Source organism: Ornithorhynchus anatinus, chromosome X1, assembly GCF_004115215.2.
Source record: "Ornithorhynchus anatinus isolate Pmale09 chromosome X1, mOrnAna1.pri.v4, whole genome shotgun sequence".
NCBI classification, from domain to species: domain Eukaryota; kingdom Metazoa; phylum Chordata; class Mammalia; order Monotremata; family Ornithorhynchidae; genus Ornithorhynchus; species Ornithorhynchus anatinus.
The window spans coordinates 66,542,844-66,562,136 of NC_041749.1; the positions used below are offsets into that span (position 1 = coordinate 66,542,844).

The following is a 19,293-nucleotide window of genomic DNA, read 5'->3' on the forward strand; positions in this document are numbered from 1 at the left end:
TTCAAACTTAATATGTTCAAAACAGAGCTCATCTTCCCACCCAAACCCTGTCCTCTCCCTAATTTTCCCATCAATGTAGACAGTCTCACTATCCTCCCTGTCTCACAAGCCCATAACTTTGGCATTATGCTTGACATCACTCTCATTCAATCCATATATTTGATCTGTCAACCAATACTGTGGGTTCTACCTTCACAACCACATTAAAATCAGGCTTTCCTTTCCAACCAAACTGCTCCGATGCACTAATACAAGCACCTATCCTAACCCGCCTTGACTACTGCAGCAGCCTCCTTGCTGACCTCTCCACTTCCTTTCTCTCCCTACTCCAGTCCATACTTCACTTTGACTGGATGATTTTTCTAAAAAAAGTTAAGTCCCCATTTCTCTACTCCTTAAGAACCTCCAATCCACCCATCCACCTGAACGTCAAACAGAAACTCCAAGAAGGCAAAAGATCACATTTATCTCATGCAAAAGTGGATAATCTCCATCTAAGAAAGCAACAATACAGCTTCTTTTAACTTCATTTTAGTAACTGAAAATGCAAAAATTAAAGGTTCTTGAAAAGCTTCCCTTAAACAACAAACTAGAATAATTTATCTTGATATAATATATGATGATTGGTAATGTAAATAAGAATTATACCCAGCCATAATCTAACTCAAAATGTCCATTTTTTAAATTACATGCCAATCTCAATCCTTCAAGAAGAATCTAAGACAGTTTCTATATATTGGAAGAGGAGGGGGATTTACTTGATCCATCTTGCCATTTCACCAGTGCCTTAAGTTGTTTCAATCCACTCATATAACAGTTCTAATTTTCCTCTAAGACTTTGCAATACAGAAAAGGTTTATTTTTTATATTATGAATTACAGTTAATACCATTTAAATAGTCAGTGTTTTTTACATGGGTGATCATACTGCCCAGCAGAAAATTATCTAATAAAAAAAATTAAATTAAATGGTCTAAAAAACTGAAATATGAGAGGCCCCAGAAACAATCAGCCTAATTACAAAACAAGTCATCTCATCAGAAGATCAGGAAGGATATGCAGGAATGTCTTATTTTACCATTTTCTCAGGCTTCTTTCTTTCAACAAGCTTGGATTGAATGATTTTATTTAGATGAGATGATTTGACATACCATACAAAATAGCCATAGTTCTGAACCATTAATGTCACCTCAAAATCACTACCTAGAACCAGTACATAACACAAATAATATAAAATAAACCTATTTACTGGGTACCTTTTTTTGCTTGACACGCAACCTCCCGCGGTCCTGGAATGCCCTCCCTCCTCACCTCCGTCAATCTAATTCTCTTCCCCTCTTCAAATCCCTACTTAAAGCTCACCTCCTCCAAGAGGCCTTCCCAGACTGAGCTCCCCCCTTCTTCCCTCTGCTCCCTCTACCCCCCCCCCTTCACCTCTCTGCAGCTAAACCCTCTTCTCCCCACTTTCCCTCTCCTCCTCCCCCTCTCCGGTCCCACCCCCTCAACACTGTACTCGTCTGCTCAACTGTATATATCTTCATCACCCTATTTATTTTATTTTGTTTAATGAGATGTACTTCACACTGATTCTATTTATTTGCCATTGTTTTTATGAGATGTTCTTCCCCTTGACTCTATTTATTGCCATTGTTCTTGTCCGCCTGACTCCCCCAATTAGACTGTAAGCCCGTCAAAGGGCAGGGACTGTCTCTATCTGTTGCCGATTTGTACATCCCAAGCGCTTAGTACAGTGCTCTGCACATAGTAAGCACTCAATAAATACTATTGAATGAATGAATGCCTCATACTAGGAGCATTTTAGAGGCATTCACCCCAGTACAATAAACACCTGACCACAGTCTCATAGTAGTTTTAAAAAGGATACCCAATACCCCAATAACCCTTTCAGATTTTCTTCTCATATTTGTCCACTCAGGTCCTCCTGCTGCCAGTCTCACTTTCTTACTCTTGGTTCCCCTCAGCCCTTTCCTCCTAGTTATTTTCACCCTTGTCCTCCACCAAGCCTCCACCTTCAAATTCCCTTCCCTATTTGTGGAACTACTTACCTTCTCCTCTAATGGGTCTCTGCCACCACCTTCCTAGTAACGCCTGGCCCCACCTCTTCTGGGTCACTAAATATATCTACATATACATACATCTATCTCTTACACACATCTAGTCTAGTCTCCTGTTATATCATTTCTTTCTTCTCATTTCTGTTACACCACCCTGATTTGTAGCCTCAACCCTCCAGGCTCCCTAGTCCTCTCTTTCTAAGCTTCCTTACTTGCTTCTGTAGTGTCAACTAACTTCATCTTCTCACCTACCTTCCCCTCTTTTCCCCAGGTCAATCTAAATCTTTACATTCAACCTGACAAATTCACCCTTGCTCTCATGCGTGATGATACAAACATGGGAATCTCTCTAGATTTTTACATATGTAAGCAAACTTATAAATAGGAAAATAAGTATTGTATAATGGACAGCTTCTTGGTGTCATGCTATGGCACCACTTATTTCTTGTAGGATTTGTGTAATTTGGGCCATAGCATACATTTGTATATCCCCTCAAACTTTCTGTCAACAAGGACCTATTGTATTTTATGAAATAGGCTTCCTGAAAATTTGTGCATATGTCCTTAAGAGGACTGACTATAAATGTGATAAGAATAGCTAGTCTAGATTCAAAATCAGGATCTTTCTTGATGAATGACTGGAATTTTCTGATTTTTCCAATAAAAGTAATGTATCAGAATACTATTTATGATACTTGGAGGACAGAGGAAATAGACTTTGATTGCTAATAAAGCTTTAGGAATGCCCCTTCTGAGTGACTGTATCACTAAGAACCAGTTAAAGGCTTAAGATTTAGGACAGCTTGAAACCTTTGGGCTATAGTTTTGACAGAAAAAAATAAGAGCTGAGCCATCCTCTAATAAATCCTCTTGACCTTAAACTTACAATGCATCTGATACTGGGCTAGCTGTGGTTCAGGCATCAATGCTAAAAATGTTTCTGCATTCATCCTTGTTTTAGTAAGAAATTCTGCATTTGGATATAGAAGATTAATAATAATAATAATAATGATGTTGGTATTTGTTAAGCACTTACTATGTGCCGAGCACTGTTCTAAGCGCTGGGGTAGACACAGGGGAATCAGGTTGTCCCACGTGGGGCTCACAGTCTTAATCCCCATTTTACAGATGAGGTAACTGAGGCACAGAGAAGTTAAGTGACTTGCCCACAGTCACACAGCTGACAAGTGGCCGAGCCGGGATTCTCACCCATGACCTCTGACTCCAAAGCCCGTGCTCTTTCCACTGAGCCACGCTGCTCAGAACTGAATGATCCCTATGGTGTCTGATGATGCTCAATATTGGAATATGACTTTAAACAGAGCATCTGTCCATTTCCCTTCCTAAAATGAGAAAATTGTTTACTTTGGCAGGAAAGAGGTACATGTAGCACTTAGAAAACCCATCTAAATATTTTGAGAGACCTTTAAATAGACTGACCACACCTGCCATCTTAGGCAAAACAATTCTGGGTTTTGTGGGTTGCCCTAGGCAATTTTCAAACTGGAACTGCCTTAACTCATTATCCTACTGGACACAAATGGAATTGTATTTGCTTTCTTTCAACATGCAATAGGGAGAATACATACTCAGTTTAGGTTTCCTAGCATTCTGGGACTGGGAATAAAGATATTCTAGAATGCTGCTCTTGCACTCACTCAGTCAATCAATGGTATTTGACCACATACCATGTGCACTGTATTTAGTGCTTGGGAGAGTCCAGAGTTGGTAGATACTTTCCCTGCCCATAAAGAGCTTCACAGTCTAGAAGGGGAGACAGACATTAACATAAACAACAGATATATACATCATTTCTGTGAGGCTGAGGGTGGGATGAATAAGAAGCAGTGTAGCTTAGTGGAAAGAGCACGGGCTTGGGAGTCAGAGAACATGAGTTCTAATCCCCATTTTGCCACTTTTGCCAAGGTGCTGTGTGACCTTGGGCAAGCCACTTAACGTCTCTGTGCCTCACTTACATCATCTGTAAAATGGGGATTAAGACTGTGAGCCCCACGTGGGACAAACTACCTTCTATCTACCTCAGTGCTTAGAACAGTGCTTGGCACACAGTAAGCACTTAACAAATACCATTATTATTATTATTATTAAGTGCTCAAAGGGTAGCGATCTAAGTGCATAGGTAATGCATAAAGGGAGAGGGAATTGAGAAAACAGGGCTTAAAGGGAAGGGCTCTCAGGAGGGATGTGGCCTTAGGAGAAGGCCAATAAACTTAGCTTGGTGTCCCTTATCACCAGTTGCATTTGCTGAGTGCCTAGTGTATGCAGAGAACTGTAGCAGGGACATGGAGCACCCTGAAGATTAAATAAAAACTAATATCTTGCAGCTGTATACTGTTTTTTTCCCCAAAGTGGTTTGACATTAATTATCTCAGTTTATCTTTGAAACAACAATATCCCATTTTACAGATGATGAAACTAAGGTACAGAGAAGTTAAATGATTTGTCCAAAGTCATACAGCCAGCTAGTGGCACAACTGGGAAAAGAAATAAAAGATGCAATCCTTGTCCTTGAGAGGCTGACAGTTTATTGTCTATCTATCCATTGCCCTGATTTTCAACCAAAAGAGTTTAATTAGCATCTTAAGAAATGCCATACTACCATTGATACTGTGGACTACTCTCTCCCTCCTCGAAATACTACCAGGCCTCAATTTTACTGACATGGCACTAATCTGATTCTCCTCTTACCTGTCTGATCACTCTTATCCAGTTTTGCTCACTGGCTACCCCTAGATCTTCCAGCCTCTTACTGTGGATGCTCTGCAAGGCTTTGTTTTGGGTTCCATTTTCTTCACATCTTAGACTCACTCTCTCAGGGAGCTCATCATTTGCCAGTGCTTCCCAAATCTACCCTTCTGAGCATTCAACATGCAATATCACATCTCCTATTGCCCCCTGGCCATAGCCACTTGAATGTTCCTCCGGCACCTCAAAATCAAAATGTCTAAAGCAGAGCTACTCATTATTCCCCCTAAACCCACTGCTAAGTTTTTCACTTCAGTCAAAATCATCACAAAACTCCCAGTTCTGGAAGCACACAATCTTGATGTCATCCTTGACTCCTCGCTGTTTTTCAATTCTCATACTCAATCTACTGCCAGATCCTGCTGGTTCTTCCTACACATCTCTTAAATTTGTCCCTTCCCTCCCACAAAGAAGCTACTGCCCTGGTATAAGCACCAGTTATATCACAATTAGGTTATTTAATCAAGCCCCCCTCACTGGTCTTCCTCTTCCAAGGTGTACAAATAATTTTATTGATGCTTTGATCAGCCCATGTCTCTCCTATCAAAATCTTTCACTAATCATATTTATGGCATTTGTTAAGTGCTTACTATGTGCCAAGGTCTATACTAACTTCTGGGTTAGATAATGAAGCTGGACATAGTTCCTGTCCCTTATGGGACTCACAGTCTAAGTGGGAAGGAGAACAGGTGCCAAGTCCCTATTCTACCAGTGAGGAAACTGAGGCCCCAAGAAGTTAAGTGACTTGCAGGAGGTCACACAACAGGCAAGTGGCAGGGTGGCATTAGAACACAGGTCCTCCGACTCCCAGGCCCATGCTCTTTCTGCTAAGCCACACTTTATCTCGCTAGCTAAGTTCCTCCTTAAGTAAAAACTCCTCACATTCTGCTGCAAAGGTCTCCACCAATTTATCGCCTTTACTTATCAGCTCTCTTCTGCTGGGTTTTTAACTGTTTATGATGATGATAACGATATTTGTGAAGTGCTTACTATGTACCAGGCACTGTTCTAAGCATTGGGGTAGATACAAGCAAATCGACTTGGACACAGTCCCTGTCCCACGTAGGGCTCACAGTCTCGATTCCCATTTTACAGATGAGGTAACTGAGGCACAGAGAAGTGATTTGCCCAAGGTCACACAGCAGACAAGTAGAAGAGCTGGGATTAGAACCTATGACCTTCTGACTCCCAGACCCATTCTCTATCCACTACCCTATGATTCTTAACTGTCCCACCTTCATTCCTTCATCTCAAAATGTTGCCACACACAGCTTGGAACTCCCTCACTCTCAGTGCTGAAATGAGAAACTAGTCTAATAGGTTACATGTGGTGCTGGAGGCTGGGCACTGTACTAAGCGCTGGGGAAGTACAATTCAGCAACAAATAGAGACAATCCCTGCCCACAATGGGCTCACAGTCTAGAAGGAGGGAGACAGACAACAAAACAAGTAAATCATTATAAATAGAATTATAGATATATACAGATCATTAATAAAAATAGAATTATAAGTATAAATATGTACATATATATGCTAGTGCTGGGGGGCAGGGAGGGGGGTAGAGCAAAGGGAGTGAATCTGGGCGATGGGGCAGGAAGGGGGAGCAGAGGAAAAGGGGGGCCTAGTCTGGGAAGGCCTCCTGGAGGAGGTGAGTTTTCAGTGGAGCAGGGAGACTGCCCCCACCCCATCATCCCACCCAACCTCATGGAAAAGGAGTTGGGGGGGGGGAAGGGGGGCCCTTGTGTTTAAGAGGTATCATATGGTGTGGCCCTTCAGCTATCTTCCCCAGTGAGGCTCAGTCCCTTGAGGGCCTCCAAAGAGGAGGTCTGTGTGAATCCAGTCCATTACCAACTCCCATCCATTGTCTTATTTCTATCTCTGCCTGCTGGACACTGTTATGTCTCTCCAGACTGCTGTTGCTGCTGCCAATAAGTTTTCATATCCAAAAGAGCAGGTCCAGGGCTTTTCCTACCCCTGCTCCCTCCCTAAATCCAAAAGAGTACACATCCCTCCCACATTCAAAGCCCTCCTGAAATCCCATCTCCTCCAATAAGCCTTCCCAATTAATTCCCAGAATTACAAGACATGTGAATCTGTCAGTCATCTGTAGCACTTATGTACTCACTCATCCTCACCTGGGATAGTGTATCTACCCAAATGTTTAGCATGTAAAACCCACAATTATTACTATTGTTGCCACGTACTTCATACAGTGTACTAAAATAAATGCTGCTCCTCCTTGTCCTCCCATACTGTGTCAGCCCAATGGTTGATCCAGTCCATACAGTGGATTCCCTGGTAGTGGCACCAAAGGACATGTGGAGGGACAGTGTGATTGTTGACCTCTGATATCCTCCCTCATTGTTATGGATGTACCATATCTTACTTGTCCCATAACCAATCATGGATCTGCCATCCATGAATCTGTCTCAATTCTTTTTGTGCCTTCTAACAACCCTGTTTTTCTCCCTTAACAGCATTTTTACCATCCTTATATTTTCCCAATAACTCTTCCTCTAATAAGCTGCTTGGAGAAGCAGCGTGGCTCAGTGGACAGAGCCCGGGCTTGGGAGTCAGAGGTCATGAGCTCTAATCTCGGCTCTGCCACTTGCCAGCTGTGTGACTTTAGGTAAGTCACTTAACTTCTCTGTGCCTCTTTTACCTCATCTTAAAAGACTGTGAGCCCCATGTTAGACAACCTGATTACCTTGTATTCCCCCAGTGCTTAGAACAGTGCTTGGCACATAGTAAGCGCTTAACAAATGCCATTATTATTAATAAACTATGGTAGACCTATTATCTAAATCCTTCTTTGAACCTATTGCTATGTTCTGTCTATGCATCTTTCTGTGGTAAATTCCATATACTTACTCATTCATTCAATAGTATTTATTGAGCGCTATGTGCAGAGCACTGTACTAAGCGCTTGGAATGTACAAATCGGCAACAGATAGAGACAGTCCCTGCCCTTTGACGGGCTTACAGTCTAATTGGGGGAGACAAACAGACAGGAACAATGGCAATAAATAGAGTCAAGGGGAAGAACATCTCATTAAAACAATAGCAAATAAATAGAATCAGGATGATTTACATCTCATTAAACAAAATAAATAGGGTGATGAAGATATATACAGTTGAGCAGACGAGTATATTGCTGAGGGGATGGGACGGGAGAGGGGAAGGAGCGGGGGGAGAAGAGGGTTTAGCTGTGGAGAGATGAAGGAGGGGTAGAGGGAGCAGAGGGAAAAGGGGGGAGCTTAGTCTGGGAAGGCCTCTTGGAGGAGGTGAGCTTTAAGTGGGGATTTGAAGAGGGGAAGAGAATTAGTTTGGCGGAGGTGAGGAGGGAGGGCATTCCAGGACCGGGGGAGGATGTGGCCCAGGGATCGACGGCGGGATAGGCGAGACCGAGGGACAGTGAGGAGGTAGGCAGCAGAGGAGCGGAGCGTGCGGGGTGGGCAGTAGAAAGAGAGAAGGGAGGAGAAGTAGGAAGGGGCAAGGTGATGGAGAGCCTTGAAGCCTAGAGTGAGAAGTTTTAGTTTTGTGCGGAGGTTGATAGGCAACCAGTGGAGGTTTTTAAGAAGGGGAGTGACATGCCCAGAGCGTTTCTGCAGGAAGATGAGCCGGGCAGTGGAGTGAAGAATAGACTGGAGCAGGGAGAGAGAGGAGGAAGGGAGATCAGAGAGGAGGCTGACACAGTAATCTAGCCGGGATATTACGAGAGCCTGTAATAGTAAGGTAGCCGTGTGGGTGAAGAGGAAAGGGTGGATCTTGGCTATATTATAAAGGTGAGACCGGCAGGTCTTGGTAACGGATCAGATGTGTGGGGTGAACGAGAGAGCGAGTCAAAGATGACACCAAGGTTGCGGGCCTGAGAGACGGGAAGGATGGTCGTACCATCCACCGTGATATGGAAGTTTGGGAGAGGACCGGGCTTGGGAGGGAAGATGAGGAGCTCAGTTTTGGTCATGTTGAGTTTTAGGTGGAGACGTCCTGGAGGCAGGAGGAGATATGAGCCTGAAGGGAGGGGGAGAGGACAGGGGCAGAGATGTAGATCTGTGTGTCACCTGCGTAGAAATGGTAGTTGAAGCCGTGAGAGCAGATGAGTTCACCAAGGAAGTAAGTGTAAATGGAGAACAGAAGAGGGCCAAGAACTGACCCTTGAAGAACTTCAACAGTTAGAGGATGGGAGGGGGAGGAGGAGCCTGCGAAGGAGACCGAGAATGACCAGCCAGAGAGATAAGAGGAGAACCAGGAGAGGACAGAGACCGTGAAGCCAAGGTGAGATAAGGTGTGGAGGAGAAGGGGATGGTCGACAGTGTCAAAGGCAGCTGAGAGATCAAGGAGGATTAGAATGGAGTAGGAGCCATTGGATTTGGCAAGAAGGAGGTCATGGGTGACCTTAGCGAGAGCAGTCTCGGTAGAGTGGAGGGGACGGAAGCTTACCACCTGCTATGTGAAGAAATTCTGTTAAATTCCACAAAAGAAATCTATCCTCAGCAACTAGGGTATCTAAGCAGTTGAAGAATCTCCATTTGCTGTTCAAGTCAATGGAAAATGTCTCCCTTCAGCAAAACATGTAGTGCTGGCTCCAAAATGCAAAAATGACCTGGACTTGATTAATTGAGGAAATAATTTCCTTGGTTTCTTTCCTATATCTTTCATTAGCCATTCACGTAGTAGATTATGGGAAGTTTTATTTTGTATAAATGAGAGCATGCAACCATAAGTTGTTGATTCCAGGGCTTTTGACTCAGCTCAGAGGAACGCATTAGAAAATGATTGGATTTTCCTTCAAACCTATCACCAAGTCGTTCATTCTCATTCATTGCCATAATGTGTCTGTCGATCTACCCCCACCCCATCCCCTCCTGGCATTTGATTAAACAACTTTCTAAGGGTACTCAATCCTCAGTCTCACAATCCAAAGAAATTTCTATCCAGGGAATCTCTGGTTTATGTCTGGTGTTTACAGGGCAAGGGTGTTTACATTGAGCCCTGATTAACCACTCTGGGGAAATCCGCCTTACAGACTGTAAGCTTACCGAGGGCAGGGATCCTGTTTACCAACTCTATTGTCTTGTGCTTTCCCAAGCACTTAGCACAGTGCTCTGCATATAATGGGCACTCAATACCATCGATTGATTGAATTATTCCCTATAAGACTGTGATTTGTCAAACATTTCAATCAGCTAGTAAAATTTAACAGGCCCACTATAGAGCATACAACTAAGGACATTAAAAGTTGGGGTCCATAAAATATTATAAAATTGTCCACTCTAGGGACAGAGGCTATTTCTACTTTTCTGAATTAATTCATTAACTCCCTCACTGAACCTACTATGAATGCCATGTTACCTTCAAATGTTCCTCTTAATTACACCATGCATACACTTAAAAGAGAGGACAGATGGAATTTAAATATTTCACTAGTAAAGGAAGAAGCATTCTTCAATAAAACAGGTTCTTTACTTCAAGTCATTAATTGTAAACTCCCGTCATCTCCTCAGTAGCACTTAGGACTCTGGGAAAGGTTGTCACAGGTGACGAAAGAGAAAGACTTGTAGCCAGCAGGATCTGTTGGGAGAGCTTGGCTTCTATTGTTTTGCAGAGATTCTCCAAATAGAATTAAAACGAATCTCCTGTGAACTGTTTGGAAGGGCAAACAAAAATCAATTTGGATCATTTAAAATTATTGAAGACTTCAACTCAAAGGGAGCCAATAAGTCTGAATCAACTGTTCCTACAAAATTTGTTATTGTAGTAAACAGGATTTCAATTACCTCAGACAAGCATGCAATGAACCCAGATTTAAATGCAGTTCTCAAAGGTTTTACCCAGAGGCTTCTCACATTAGTGCTGCATGAAATATTATTAAAACTTACACACTAAGAAAGCAAAGTTATTTGATCTGCTACTTGGTATTTTAGCTGCTGCTTGTTGCATGGAGAACCAGGTGAGGCTATTCATCTTTTGGGGCTATTGATACAAAATTAATTAATTCATTCAATCATATTTATTGAACATTTACTGTGTGCACAGCACCGTACTAAGCACCTGGAAAGTACAATTCAGCAATAGAGACAAGCCCTGCCCACACTGGGCTTACAGTCTGGGGGGTGGGAGGGAGTGGGGGAAGTGGGGGAGACAGACATCAAAACAAGTAAACAGGCATCAATATAAATAGAATTATAGATATATACATTATATATATAATAGATATATTATATATATATATGTATATATATATATATAAGTGTTGTGGGGCAGGGAAAGGGGAAAGAGGGAGCAAGTCTAGGTAATGAGGAAGGGAGGGGAGCTGAGGAAAATGGGGGCTTAATCTGGGAAGGTCTCTTGGAGGAGATGCGCCTTCAGCAGGGCTTTGAAGGGGGAGCGGGGTGGGTGCAGGGGGGAGGAAGAGAGGGAGAGAGAAATTGTCTGGCGGATTTGAAGAGGGAGGGCATTCTAGACCAGAGGAAGGATGTGGGCCAGGGGTCAGCGTCGAGACAAGCAAGATCGAGGCACAGTGAGGTTTGTACCAGAGGAGCTAAGTGTGTGGGTTGGGATGTAGAAGGAGAGAAGGGAGGCGAGGTAGGAGGGGGCAAAGTGATGGAGAGCTTTAAAGCAAATAGTGAGGAGTTTTTGTTTAATACGAAGGTGGATAGGCAACCACTGGAGATTTTTGAGGAGGGTGGTGACATGCCCTGAGCATTTCTATAGAAAGATAATCCAGGCAGCAGAGTGAAGCATGGACTGGAGTGGAGAGAGGCAGGAGGTTAGGAGGTCAGAAAGGAGGCTGATGTAGTAATCCAGTCAGGATAGGATGAGTGATTGTACTAACGTGGTAACCATTTGGATAAAGAGGAAAGGATGGAGCTTGGCGATGTTGTGAAGGATCTGGTAACGGATTGGATATGTGGGGTGAATGAGAGACAGGAGTCAAGGATAACACTAATGTTACCGGCTTGTGAGATGTGAAGGATGGTGTCAATCAGATATACAGAAGAGCCTAAACCTAGAAAAGAATGCAGCACTGGGGTTTTCTCCAAGGGTAGTTTTCATTTTGACCCTCCACCTTGGTGGCCCCAAGAAAGACTTGCCTTTTTTTTTTTAATTGGCATTTAAGCGCTTACTATGTTCCAGGTACTGTACTAAGCATTTGGGTAATTACTAATCAGCTAGTCCATGTCCCACATCAGGCTCACCGTCTTAATTCTCATTTTACAGATTAGATAACTGAAGAACAAAGAAGTTAAGTGATTTGCCCAAGGTCACACAGCACACAAGTGGCAGAGCCAGGATTAGGACTCACATAAACCTGGTGTGGGCAAGGATTATCATTCTTTATTGCTAAATTGTACTTTCCAAGCGCTTAGTACAGTATTCTGCACACAGTAAGTGCTCAATAAATACGATTGAATGCATCCTCTACCAGATTTATGCTCTTTCTGCTAGGCCACACTGCTTCTTCACTGCCTTTGTAAGTTCAGTCCATGTTTCCCCACTCCTCAAGAACCTCCAGTGGTTGCCCATCCACTTCCACATCAAACAAACTCCTTACAAGAGGATCAATCACACCTTGGCCCCTCTTACTTTACCTTACTTTGTGCTTTCCTACCACAACCCAGCCCACACACTTGGCTCCTCTAATGCCAACCTACTCACTGTATCTCAATCTCATCTATCTCCCTTCTGTCCTCCCGCCCACATCCTGCCTCTGGCCTCGAACTCCCTCCCCCTTCATATTCATCATCTCCATCAGATGATCAGTCTTCTCACATTCAAAGAACATCACCTCCAAGAGGTCTTCCCTGATTAGGCCCGCATTTCCTCTTCTCCCACTCCCTTCCTACAACACCTTTGCACTTGGATTTGAGCCTTTTAGACATCCCTCCCTCGGCCCCATAAAAAGCTTGTTGTGGCCATGGAATGTGTCTGTTATATTGTTTTATTGTACTCTCCCAAGCATTCAGTATAGTGCTCTGCACACAGTAAGCGTTCAATAAAAATGACTGACTGACTAACCATAATCTAGACTGTAAACTCATTGAGGGCAGGAAACATGTCTATGTCTCTGTTGTATTGCACTCTCCTAAACACTTAGTGCAGTGCTCTGCACACGGTAAGGGCTCAATAAATGACTGATTGGTTTTGCTCTAACTAAAGCCTTGTCATGCTCTTAGGCCATCTGAATCATGTGGCGGGGGTTTGGAAGACAACATGGGATTTTTACACTGTAAGGAGTGCAGATGAGGCACTGAAGCCGTGGAAGCAGGAGTTAGATAATCGTTCAGAGAGAGGAGTGGGGTTATTATAATGTTACTCCAGAAGTGTACAGCTCCATACCTCCTTTATTAATTTTTAATTTCATTTTCTTTCTTCTACATGCACTCCTTTGGAAGAATGCATGATGTTTAAGAATTTGGTTTTAAACAATTATCTGCTTGACTATTTTCCTTATTTTGGGACTAACTCATTTTCCCCGTAAAAAGTGAGGATCACCTGCTGGTTGATCCATCTGACCTCAGTGGAGGCTGAATATCTAAATAATTATCTTAAAGGAAAGAAGTTGGTTGGTCATTGGAGGTGGTGATGGTATTTGTTAAACACTTACTATGTGTCAAGCACTGTTCTAAGCGCTGGGATAGATACAAGGTAATCAGGTTGTCCCATATGGTGCTCACAGTCTTAATCTCCATTTTACAGATGAGGTAACAGGCACAGAGAAGTTAAGTGACTTGGCCAAAGTCACACAGCTGGCAAGTGGCAGAGTCGGAATTAGAACTCACGACCTCTGGCTCCCAAGCCCGGGCTCTTTCTACTAAGCCACGCTGCTTCTCCTAACCACGCTGTAAGTGTTCTTACAGTTTAGGACATTATATTTTAAACTGAACAAGACTCTGGAATATAATTTCAACAGGTTCTTCCTATGCTTCCACATAATCTATAAATGTTAAAAATATGAACAGGTAGTTGAACACACTCCTTAAAAGTTAGATCATAAATATATACCACTCTCAATGATTATGCCATAATTTAAATCCCTATTCTAATTTTATACTGGCAAAACAATTAGTACAGTGAAATAAAGGCATCAAAGAAGTGCTGTTGAAATTCTATTAAGGAAAAAACTTTTAGAAATAGCTCATGAAAGAAAAGGAATCAATTAGTTTCAAGCAAAAAAACCACTGACTACACTTAAGGCAGAGAACCATCTTTATTCAACCATGTCTAAATTAAATACATTTGATTGGTTTGACTTGCATTTGAATTCTGAAACAAAAGGTAAACCACATATTTCACGAGGTAATTCAACATGTAAATCACAAAGCTATCCAGATGGGTTTCAGTGAAGGAACTGAATTTAGCCATTCTGATACAAGATTTATAAAAATAGAAAAACAAATAATTTTGTCAACAAAAAATCCATTTCTTATATCTGACATTTCCAATTAGATTAGATTTGGGGGGCATCTTCAGCAAAATATCAAATTGCAACTACAGTATGTTTTCAGATATATTTCATAGCTATGGCAGATTTATTTGTCTGCATCTTCAAATGAATTTTCAATAGATATGGCAATTATATGTTCCAAATTTGAATCCACAGCACCCCCAAGCTTACCTTCAATATTTGACTTGTACCATACCTAAGAAAATCTCAAATTGGGGAAAAGCAACTGCTGTAAATTGCATTCCTAGAAGGTGCATAGTCCCCTTTGATATCAATGTCTAAGTGGGGAATAACTAAGTGGCTCAACAGCCACTTGGAATTAGATACTACAATTCACTTGAACTCTAACTAGGTGTGAATGTGTGTTCTCTTGCAGAAGGCACTATTAGTTAAATCATACAAGTTCTAGGGTTAAACTATAGAGCCAGGAAGATTCATGCCTTGGGTGGAGAGAATGAAACAAAAAAACCTGAGTTTAGGATTATTCATTCATTTAAGGGCCGTTAATATGGAAATCCTAAGGTAGGGACAATGGTATATTGATTAGGGCCCAAAGCTTCAACCTACAGTACATCCAGAACATGTATTGAAAGCTTCTGTGATAGTGAAGGAAAACAATTTAGAAAATCAGAATTTTGCCATTTTAGGTTAACATGCTCTGGAGGATTTCCTCAATTTAGTGGTGAGGTTCAAATAAGAACTCTTCTCAAGATGTTACCAGCACTTTCTAATCATTCAATCATATTTACTGAGTGCTTACAGTATGCATAGCACTGTACTAAGCACTTGGGAGAGTACAGAATAATAGAGTTGGTAGACATATTTCCTGCCCATAAGAAGTTTAGAGTCTAAAGTGAAGACATCTTTGTGAATGAAATATGCTCCAAAATAATTATTTTCAATTCATTCAATCATATTTATTGAGTGCTTACTGTGTGCGGAGCACTGTACTAAGCGCTTGGAACATACAATTTGGCAACAGATGGAGACAATCCCTGCCCAACAATGGGCTCACAGTCTAAAAGATTGAAACAAGGCTTTCAGTGCCAAGGCACCCTCAAATGCAATGTTTTTCTAGATGCTTGGCAGGGTAGACAGCTTTTTTTTCCCCCTAGAAAACAACAACAAAATTGCACTGATTTAGCTTTGGCTTTTTATTCTAAATCTTACCTCAACAGGGTACCTTCTCCCATCGATGCTGTGCTCAGAGCCAGCTGATCCATTGTTTTGGCCCCAATGGAACTCAATCTTTTCTGCTTTGAATCGGCCTGGCAGACCTGCACCACTGATGAAATAGTTATCCTTCAGGAGAATAGCAACTGCAAGAAAGAAAAAAAATGAATAAAATAAGATTCCTACACCACATTTTCCTCGTCTCTGTTGCTGCTATTCAAGTTCATAATCACACTATTGTTGGGGCTTTTTAATCTTATGAAAGAGTAAGGTACAAATCACTGGGCCCTATCTATTGGCATATTCTTCTAGAATTATTTTTCAGTTCTCCACTATAACCATATGTGGCAGTATTTCTCTTTCCATCTTATATATTAGAAAACAAAAGGTTAAACCCTTTGCTCAGGAAGAATCAATGGCAGAGTATTAATTAGAAAGCAAAACCCATGAGGTCTCATCCCATTACTCATTCGATACACTGTCATAGCAACTGCAGGTGTCGCTAGGGGTGAGGGATAGGACTTGGCATCTTTCTTTCATTTACAGCTTTACTTGGGAGTTTACTGACATTGAGAGACTTGAAGAAAGCTGCAGTCTATTTTACCACTTCCATCCATCCCCTGCCAGCTTCTAGGAACTCAGAAAGTGCTGGTCCTGCAAGGATTGACTTTTCCCTGCCTCTCTTCTCTGCTCAGATACATTTCTAGCTCATCTTCATGACTCCTACTCTGGGGAAATGCTTGTTCAACAACCTTCCTTATAACTTATGCTTTGATGATATTCTTTCTTGATTGTCCCCTTTAAAAAAAAACGTAGCCAACAAAAGTCATCTCTGGGTTTATCTGAATTATGGTCCAAAGGAAAAGAAATCTGAAGCATTTCAGAGGTAAAATATATTACCAAAAATCCACAGTCACATTAGAGTGTGGCTTTTTCTCCCTGCTAGGAGACATGAAAATGAGAACAAACTATGTTTGCTCATCAACTCAAATTCTCTCTTGGAATGTAAAGTTGTAGTGGAAATAGACCGTAGCTGGTGTATGGTCTGAAAAACATTTAGTTCAGATAACAAAATTGTGAGCACTTGATAAATACTAATTGATGATAATGATGATGATGACTTCTTAATTTTTATAAAAGGAGAGTGGCAGGCACAAAAAATTTCCCATTTTATTTTCAAAAAGTCCCATTCTCCCATTTGTGGTTTAGGCTAATGATACACACATAACATTTTAACTGTGCACTGAATTTTCCAACTTCAATCTCTCATAGGTACATGGGGGTTCATCTTGTAACCAAGCAGTGTGACCTAAGGATACAGCATGAGCCTGGGAGTCAGAATGACCTGGGTTCTAGGTTAACTTGCTACACTGGGTGACCTTGGGCAAATCACTTAACTTCTTTGTGCCTCGGTTACTACATCTATTAAATGGGGGTTAAGACTGTGAGCCTCACATGGGACTAGAACCGTGTCCAACCTGATTTGCTTGTACCAACCCCAGTGCTTAGTAGTGTGCCTAGCAAAAGAGTAAGCACTTAAATACCACAGATGATTACTATTATTATTATTCTCCTTGCATCATCCCTAAAGACACTATTTTTATCTGGTAAAACGAAGTATAATCCTGGGTCAAAATAGGTGGCCAAAAATGCTAGGCACCACAACACTGACAATTTTAAAACAGTTGAATTTGCTTTAGCAGTTCTCTATGAACAACAGCATTAAAGTAGAAACTGAAAGCCCATGACAGATAAGTCATCTTTTTACTGGATGCAAATGAGTTTCTCTTCAACATCTCAAAAATATTTGGTGAAGTTTCAATTGAAGGACTGCAAACTGTGGTACAAAATAAAACAAAAAGATTTCCTATCCTAATTAAATTCATAGAGGTAATATTCATTTTTATTCTGAATTATGTACAATATATTGAGCACAAAATAATAAAGAGACTATGACTAGATTTCATTTTAATTGCCAATGTCAAAGTACCTATGAATGAGCTGAATACTCTTTTGAATACTGGAAATTGCTCTCCATCGGTTATAAATTCTATACGTAAGAATTCACATTATGATCAATGTAGGAAAGCATATTTATGTGCATCTGTTACAAATTCACAGTGGGATTCAGTTGCAATTTATAAATATTTGATTTTACCTAAATCATTTATGGCTCTGTCAGAGGTCATTTTACTTGTTTTACATGAATAATTAAAGGATAATTAGGAGGCTGTACAGTCTTAAATGTTCACCTAATTGTTCATTTCACAGTATTTCTTACTAGTTCACATGGCTTTTTACATGATCATCGTTCTGTTGACTGCCAACAAGTGAAATGGGAAATTATCATTTTTGTGGACATCATGCAACTGTTGTCCATGTTATTATTTACATTTCCCTTATTAGCTGTAAAACCTGGACCTACCACAGATACCATTTGCCTTCAGTATTCATTCATTCATTCATTCAATAGTATTTATTGAGCGCTTACTATGTGCAGAGCACTGTACTAAGCGCTTGGGATGAACAAGTCGGCAACAGATAGAGAGAGTCCCTGCCGTTTGACGGGCTTACAGTCTAATCGGGGGAGACGGACAGACAAGAACAATGGCACTAAACAGCGTCAAGGGGAAGAACATCTCGTAAAAACAATGGCAACTAAATAGAATCAAGGCGATGTACAATTCATTAACAAAATAAATAGGGTAACGAAAATATATACAGTTGAGCGGACGAGTACAGTGCTGTGGGGATGGGAAGGGAGAGGTGGAGGAGCAGAGGGAAAAGGGGAAAATGAGGCTTTAGCTGCGGAGAGGTAAAGGGGGGATGGCAGAGGGATTAGAGGGGGAAGAGGAGCTCAGTCTGGGAAGGCCTCTTGGAGGAGGTGACCTACAAGCAATTCTAAACATCAAATTAAACAACTGGTTTATCAGCAATGAAGTCCATGGTGAGATAGCACCAAATGACAGATTTTCCTGACATTTGGCAATCAGAAATGGGAAGACTGCATGAAGCAGAGGCTTCGGGGAGAAGGTGACACCAAGATACGGAAACAAAAACAATGCCAGGCTCTATGGATAACAAATGCAAGAGTGGCAATTTTTACATGCACAGAAGGGGTTGTTAGTCATGTAGTGATGCTTTTAGCCATATACACGTACTCATGAAACTAAAAATCTGGCTGTCAATATTGTCATTTCTAAACCTGATGAACAGATTTGTATACACATGTATTTATTAAAGTTCAAATAATAAATTACAGCATGAGCTAACTGGCCAATTAGTATTCTTGGCAATCAAGAAATGCTCAGTAATAACAGCTTTGATGGATGCTTGGGTATTCAGTGGCCAATTATCCAGTCTGTGAATTATCCAGATCTATGTCTTTGTCTTCCTTTCCTACTATGTGCTCTTTTAGTCAATTACTGCTCTTCAGCCCCTCAATCAGAGGGTGGGCAAGGAAAGGGAAAAGAGAAGAAACTCACATTCATAAATTATTTTCCTTTTAATAAATTCTTGTAAAGGGCTTCTTGGGGGATGGAGTAAACTGTGACTAGGAATTTGGAAATCCTCTTATATTGTGAGTTCTGTGGGGTTCAGAAACCATGTCCATTCTGGTTATTTTGTAGCCATCCCAGTGTTTAGCATAGTACTTGGTTTATAGTAATCACTTAATATATAGAATCATTATTAGGATATAATGAGATGATTAGGGAACAATGGGACTTTCATTCATAAAATATATCTTCCCCCACTACTACGAATTGAGAGCTGACAGATAAAATTACTCCACTGTACAGTTTTAATGTACTATAAATCTTCCTTTTCT

General features: G+C 41.3%; 1 protein-coding gene across 1 annotated transcript in view; it reads right to left on the reverse strand.

Annotated features, from left to right (window-relative positions):
- The window catches only part of PTPRG (protein tyrosine phosphatase receptor type G), a 686,752-nt gene that overhangs the window by 266,709 nt on the left and 400,750 nt on the right, over positions 1 to 19,293 (reverse strand). The window contains exon 4 of the mRNA XM_039910413.1: positions 15,462 to 15,610. Coding sequence (XP_039766347.1) covers positions 15,462 to 15,610 — 149 coding nt within the window. The remainder of the gene's footprint in view (positions 1 to 15,461; positions 15,611 to 19,293) is intronic.